This window comes from Lactuca virosa, chromosome 5 (assembly GCF_052849685.1).
Source record: "Lactuca virosa cultivar CGN04683 chromosome 5, Lactuca_virosa_CGN04683_v6, whole genome shotgun sequence".
In the NCBI taxonomy this organism is placed as follows: domain Eukaryota; kingdom Viridiplantae; phylum Streptophyta; class Magnoliopsida; order Asterales; family Asteraceae; genus Lactuca; species Lactuca virosa.
In genome coordinates this window covers 362,226,427-362,234,273 of record NC_136430.1, presented here as the reverse complement: position 1 = coordinate 362,234,273, position 7,847 = coordinate 362,226,427, and the positions used below count along the sequence as shown (strand labels likewise).

The 7,847-nt window shown below is 34.1% G+C and overlaps 1 protein-coding gene across 1 annotated transcript; it reads right to left on the bottom strand.

Annotated features, from left to right (window-relative positions):
• Window positions 1-1,081: 1,081 nt before the first annotated feature.
• On the bottom strand, window positions 1,082-1,773 carry LOC145117457 (small ribosomal subunit protein uS17c-like). The gene has a single exon (XM_079053746.1). It carries the CDS (start codon window positions 1,736-1,738, stop codon window positions 1,271-1,273), a length of 468 nt encoding a protein of 155 aa, XP_078909872.1. The 5' UTR covers window positions 1,739-1,773; the 3' UTR covers window positions 1,082-1,270.
• Between the last annotated feature and the right edge of the window lie 6,074 nt (window positions 1,774-7,847).

The window sequence follows — 7,847 nt, the reverse complement described above, 5'->3', positions numbered from 1 at the left end:
CGGTCGTCCAACGACTGCCAACAACAGTCCAACCCGTCAGTTTCTTCTCCCTCAACACTCAGTCAACGACCTCATTTCAAGTTTGTAAGTTGTAAGTTTCAAATTACATAATTTCTTTTTGTTCGAAATCGAAACCCTTTGTGGCTTTGTATGGTTAATGATTGTATAATATATATATATATATATATATATATATATATATATATATATATATATATATATATCAAGTACACAATAACAACTCTAAATAAATTTTGAAATTGATTGTATATCAAATAGTAACATAAAAAATTCTAAAATCTGATCAATAGGTGAATGAAAATGATATATATATATATATATATATATATATATATATATATATATATATATATATAAAATGTTAACATTGTTCAATGTTCAGTTGTTATTATTTATTTAGAGTTGTCAATTTGATATAAGAAGATTCAATTTCATAATTCAATTTTAGAATAAGAATCAAGATTCAATCCTTCAAAAATGTCTTTGCATAAGTTTTATAAAAAGAAAGAAGATGGCTATCAACAACAATTCAATTTTAGAATCAAGAATCAAGATTCAATCCTTCAAGAATGTCTTTGCATAAGTTTTATAAAAAGAAAAAAGATGGCTAACAACAACATAAGTATACGAAGGTTGATTTAAACTCACTACCTGTTGATCCACTTGAACGACCAAGTATAGAACCCGACGCGCCATACAACCTAACCCTCCACCACTAGCATTTTTTATACTTTCATATTTTTTTAGTTGCATTTACATAATAAACCACGTGGTTTTTAGTTCAAGATTCGCCGCTCCCCATAAAGGAGAGTATTATAACACACGGCCTTGGTAGCTACTTTCAAAAATTTAGACATTCCGATAAAGGGAATAACCCGTGATTCAATAGTTCAATTTTCAGGCTATTTTGTGATTAACCTTTGTTTATGTGGCCTAACTAAAGCTCAAAATAACTTCCGTCCGGAAGGAATAAAAACAATGCTGGATTGAATCATTATACCTCGGTCTCTGGGGCATTTGATCAAACACATTATCTTCGTTTCTATCATGAACTATTGAATTTATTAAATTGGAATCGAGCGCCTCGAAGAGGTATTCATTTGATCAGACATAGGTGAGTTTACATCACAATTAAACAAAATAGCACAAACCCTCATAGGAAATCCAACCAACATTGAACCAACTTAATTTCCAGTAGTCGAATCGTAAACAATACAATGATAAACAAAAATCAACAAACCTTCTCACTCTAAACTTGCGAAGAAGAATCAGATTCCAACGGGATTCCAACGTCCTGTGGCGCGACCTCTTTTGACTGCTTGGCTGTCCTCTTGGGAACCGGAATAGCGAGAAAAGTTTTCTTCTTACTAATAGGTTTACACTTTTCAAGCTGAACCAAATCCCCAATTTGGAATTGATTTTCAGGGTCATGAGCTTGGAACTTCTTCTTCTTCCTGACTCTGCGCTTGTATTTTGGGTGAGGCGCGAGACGAGTCACTTCAACATTCACTGTCTTATCATTGGTGGTGCAGATTACGCGGCCTTGGAGAGATCTCATGGCGCGAATTGGGGGGAGATAAGCGTGGCGCTGGTGGTGGTGGTTGGAGGTGGAGGAGGAGGGTTTGGTGGAGACGACGGAGTTGCCATGGAGGAAAGGGGTTGAAAGATTGAGGGATTTGAACTGGGAGAGAGGGAGTTGAAGTTGGAGGAGAGACATGGCTCACTGGATAAGAGTGGAAGAAGATGATGATATTTAGGGATTGGGTATTTGTGTTCTGGTGCTTCGCGCCTACTTTTGTAAAGAAGTTCGTTTTAATAAGATCGTAACACGTAAGCACGCATGCCTGCAAAACCGTTGATTATACTTACCAAAGCTGATTAGAATTTAAGGGTAATTGCTACATGTTACAAATGAAATGACTCAATGATATTGAGCCAAGCTCGAGCTCCATAGGTAGTGTGATACAAACTCAAAACTTGATTTTATTTCCATATATCTCCCACTTAGAAAAATCATTTTCTAATCACTTGTCTTATGGAATGACAGTTAGTGGGATTAGTAGAAACTTCATCCTAAACAATCATTTAGGATATTCTACATAAATGCAATTAGTAGATACTAAAGTGGTTAAGCTTATTGTCTAACATGAGCTCAACGAATCCATACCTTTTAGATAAGGATAAACCATCTCATCCTTAGTCTAATATAAGTATCTAATCCACTTGTTTGGTTGGAATATATATTCAATATATATTTGTTACAGTGAACATAATTCCAAAAAATTTATAAAGTAATTATTTCTCTTAAAACATCATATAATAGACTGAAAGGTCTATCATTATCCTCTTCAAAAACTTGTACTATCAACATTCAACCAGTAGCCAGGTGACCCTATCCCAATAGAGAATTCAAAGGCTACCTTGAATATCAAAAGATAGATTCAAGTGACCAGGTGATCATGTGCTACAAGAAACATACTAATGACAAGTGAGTGTCTTTGTCGGAATGAGTTGTGAATCAATTCCACAACTCCTAAGATGTTCAAGAAGACTTTGTTTACAAAACTCATTTTCTTTATCACAACGAAAGGTTAGTGATGGTCTCATTAAGTCGTATTTCAATCTTCACTATGAAACAATTTGAGTAAATCAAAGGTTTCAACAATAACGAATAAAAGTTGTCAGTGAAATTGAATAAACATCTTTCACCAAATCTATTAATGGATTGAAAAAGACTACATACATCACTTATGTATAACTCTTTGTCAAGCCTTTTGTTCTTTAACTACTAATAGAAAAAGACATTTGTGAATCATCTTCCCAAATAAATAGGATTCACATATATCAAATGAATCAAGCTCATTTGCCTTAAAAAATCCATCTTTTTGAAGTTGGTATATGTATTTCTTATATATATTGTCATGATGATTATGACATAGATAAGTTCCAATCAAATATCATTTGATTATATAGGTGTTATGATAAGAACTATTAACTTAATGAAAGATTATAGATTTACTTCATAAATAACATTATGAGAAAATATTCTTTAACATAGAATACATCGCTTCAGAACATGAATGTGAACATACATTAAACGATAAGTAAATCTAGATTTATTCATAAATTACAACTGTTACATGTCCCTATAAGGATAGGCACAATACATCTATTGTTTAAATAAAAGACTATAACAACACTTGTTATATCTTCAACACGAAATACCATTCGTTTGTAATCAGTTGATTATTTCTTCCAATCATCAACACATAATATCAATTATTAGTGTCACATGAAGTATTACATACTCAAGTAAATGATGGAAAAATAAATAGTTCTATCATATAGACATCTGAAGTCTTGTCCAAGTCAAACTTCTTCTGTTCGATGAGATGATAGGAGTAATTCCTCCTTTAGTGTCTAGTTTCTTCCACAATAGAAACAACACTAATCATTTGGTCCTTTCTTGATTTCTGGGTTTATGTTGTATTTCCCTTAAATGAACTATAAGTCTATATGAGTGCACAATCTCTTAGACTTCCTTTTATTCAATGCTTGAACAGACTTGAAGCTATTTCTAGTGTTCTGATTGAATATCTACTTTACTTGATGAGACATCTGATATGTTTCATAATTATCCAAAACTTTCTGCAAGTCAAGGTTAATTTCTCCAGTATGATGTGAGACACATCAATATCATCATAATTATACTTTCTTCAAAGCATCATGATCAGACTAACTAGTTGCAGAGGTTATTCAGGTATGAGATGTTCAGTATATATAATTTCTATTTATCTTAAAGGTAGAACATCAAAATAGTATACCAGTTATAGAAATTATAAACATCAAATGTTACTGTCTCTTGAAACTTAACAAGAGAGAGAGATTTTGTAGCGCGTAAAATTATTAACAGTTATCAACAGAATTTAACAAAGTTTCATTTAGTATTTTCAATATTTAGTCTTTAAAAATTAATACCTTATATTGTATCTTAAAACATTAATTTATTAAATTCTAGGATCCAAGTAACGAAACAAGTAAATGGTTAGGCGACCATTATCCCATAAACTTAATCAAACTCGGTAGGTAGCGATTACCAATTGCATACGATATGTAACTCCTAGATTATGGGATCCTAAAAAACTATTGTTTAGTTTGGCATGTTTATCCCATCTATGCCTCAAAACTCTTATACTTATGTGACCTTTATCATATAAGAATTTGATCAAATCATCCATTTAAAAAACATGTGAGTTCTATTTCACAAATGGTTAGGTGACCTTTATCCCATATGCAAATACAAAAACACCTTGAATATTTTTGACAACTCAAATGAATAAGGTGACCCTAAATCCATATGAACTACACAAAAATCCCAAATGAATTTTAAATGGATTGCATAGATTTGAAGAGTTGTAAATAACGGTTTATATATATATATATATATATATATATATATATATATATATATATATATATATATGTTTTACAATTATAGTTTATAAAAACATGGTCTCATGAATATTGCATGCATCCAACAATTCATGTACCCTTTTGTAAAATTCATATCACTTGTTATGAGGTTCTTTAGGTGCCAAATAAAACTTCATTTTATTTGCAATTAACCGCGATCAATTATAAACTAAAATCCGGTATTTTAAAGTTTAATCGTAGATCGGTTTTAAGAACCAGTAACAGTCTTAATAAAACTTTATTTTATACTGAAGACTTGGAGTTTTGGATGAGTTATAAAATCACTATTTTAAACTTCCTTTTAACAATCAAATAACTTATGACTTCTGATGGGAATAAAGCGCTATAGATCGATAGATTCTAAACAGAAAAACAATATTAATCGAGTAAAGAACACAAGAATGGATCAAATAGTGTCGAATGATTAATATCTCACACCTCAGAAAAGCTCGATGAAGAACTTCGACTGTAGAGGTGTGCTAGGGTTACAATGCAAAAGCTATTAATGAGAACGATGATCTTAAAGCTATACATGCATGCATAATATATAATCTAACCCTAATGAAAAACCACGGTTGGACAGGCCCGAACCGGGTAAACAAAATGGACTAACAAACGAGCCCGAAGACGCAACACTTAAACCCAACCAGGCTCTGATACCACTCAAGTAGCTAAAGTAACACGATCAAATGTTTGTAAAGAAACATTGAAATGCATCTTTTCAATTATAGACATCTTTTCAATTATAGGCTTTAGTGGGTAGTTTATCTTCAACCGAACATCGATACATAAAATAAGACCGAAAAATGGATGAATTACTTGTGAGACCGATGTGGTTTGTTGAACAAGTAGGTTGGAGAATATAGACAGTGACTGGATAATAATAAGAAATCTCAAAAACAAAAAAGAAACTGGATCTTATGGGAAGAAACGTCCTGGTGTTAGACAGTTTCATAAAGATCACACAAAAATAAAATGAGATTTCGTGATGTAACAAGTAACAGCTTGAACATTTTAGCGTTCACCGTCAATTCATTCAAGGTGTTGGATTTTGGGTCTCACTTAGCACGTGGTAAACGAAACTAAGATCATCAACACAGAGATTGTGTAACCATAAACCTCAGTGGTAATTGCTGAGAGTCTCAAGAGTTACTTTTATGAAGCGAAACTTAATGGAGAAATGTGAGGAGATGGTGAAGGAACCGAAAGTACCTCTGCTACATAAGAATGACAAAGCAGAAAACTCTTAACTCACTATGAGAAGAGTAAGGTAGCTCGTGACTTGAGTGATTTTAGCAGCCTGATTAGGAAGAAACGATTGGTGTTTATCGAATCATTAAGGCTTCACTCAGAGTCATGGAGGCTTCGGTCTACATGCAGCAACATGCTTCTAGGGACACTTAACTAGTACATAGATAAGAATGTTATACCTGCCCCCAACTTCATTGTGTTTCGCATCTGTGAACTTGAATCAATTTTGAGAATTGAGAGATAAAACTTAAAAACACATAGAAATATTTTTGTAGTTTTTGGATTTATCTGAAAAATAATAAAAACAGAAAAGAAAATATTTTTGGATTTTTGTAAATTCTGAAAAATAATAAAAACAGAAAAGAAAATATTTTTGGATTTTTGTAAATTCTGAAAAATAATAAAAACAGATAAGAAAATAAATACTAAATATAAACACACGAAAGAATAAGAGAGCTTTTCAAAAATATACAACCGAAACCATACCATAGAAAAGATGAAGCGAAATGGGTCGAGCGATCGGTTCAATTTGGTTCCAAAAAAATCCAGAGCCGAAATAGACCGAGCGTTCGATTCAAGAAAAATTCTAGAGCCGAAATAGACCGAGCGTTCGGTTCATTTCAGTTCCCGAAAAATTCGAGAGCCGAAATAGACCGAGCGTTTGGTTCATTTCGGTTCCCGAAAAATTCGAGAGTCGAAATAGACCGAGCGTTCGGTTCATTTCGGTTCCCGAAAAATTCGAGAGCCAAAATAGACCGAGCGTTCGGTTCATTTCGGTTCCCGAAAAATTCGAGAGCCAAAATAGACCGAGCGTTCGGTTCATTTCGGTTCCCGAAAAATTCGAGAGCCGAAATAGACCGAGCGTTCGCTCTATGTCGCTTGTTCATTTTTAGTGAGAAGAAAGGGGTTTCGGTACTGACTCAGCTTCCATCATTCCCAAGCCTTGGAGTATCTTGTTAAAGCTTGCTTCTGGTAAGGCCTTAGTGAAGATGTCAGCCAGTTGATCTAAGGACCGAACGAAGTGAACTTCAACATTACCATCTTCAACGTGGTCCTTGATGAAGTGGTATCTCAGTGCAATGTGCTTAGTCTTGGAATGTTGCACTGGATTGTGACATATTCGAATCGCACTTTCAGAGTCACAGTAGAGAGGGATCTTCTTCATGCCTAAGCCATAATCTCTAAGTTGGCTTTGTATCCATATGACCTGTGATGTACAGGATGCTGCTGCAATGTACTCAGCTTCGACTGTGGAAAGAGACACGCAAGTTTTTTTCTTGGACTGCCAGCTGACAAGTTTGTCATCAAGGAACTGGCATCCGCCGGTTGTGCTCTTTCGGTCCAATCCACATCCACCAAGATCAGCGTCAGAGAAAGCTTAAACAAAGAAGCTGGATTTTGCAGGATACCAAAGACCGAGAGACGAGGTTCACTTCAAATACCGGAAGATATTTTTCACTGCAACCATATGAGGTTCTTTTGGATTTGCTTGGAACCTGGCACAATAGCAGACAGAAAACATTATGTCCGGTCTACTTGCTGTTAAATACATTAGAGATCCTATCATCTGACGATAGAGAGTCACATCAACAGCCGGTTTCTCAAGAGATGGAGTTAGCTTCGTGCCAAACGCCATTGGAACCTTTACTTTGGAATCTCCCGTCATGCCAAACTTTGCCAACAGAGTCTTTGTGTATGCTTCCTGATTAATGAAGATGCCTTCTGGTCCCTGTCTTATATTCTGTAACATCCCGTTTAAATAGAGTAATTAAATAATAAATCAGGAGCCCCGAGAAGTAATTATTATGATTATTTTATACTATTATAGCCCAAGATCGAATAATAATTAGTGGGTGTCGGTTTTAGGAAGTCAAATGGCAAGAATTGAACCTCCAGGGGCTAAAGTGTAATTTTGGGACTTAATTTGTAAAGATTTTCATAAGTCAAGGAGTGTTTGGTATTATTTGGGGCTTAATATAAAAGACATTATGGAAACAGGGGTTAAAAAGTAAATATCGGATTTATTTTGTAAGGATTTTAGGAGACAGGGTGGGAATGGTAACATTTGGATTAAATTTGAAAGGAAATGGAGAAGGAAGGAC

Excerpts from the sequence above, each read along its gene's own strand:
- LOC145117457 (XM_079053746.1), bottom strand. The coding sequence starts at position 1,738 with ATGTCTCTCCTCCAACTTCAACTCCCTCTCTCCCAGTTCAAATCCCTC.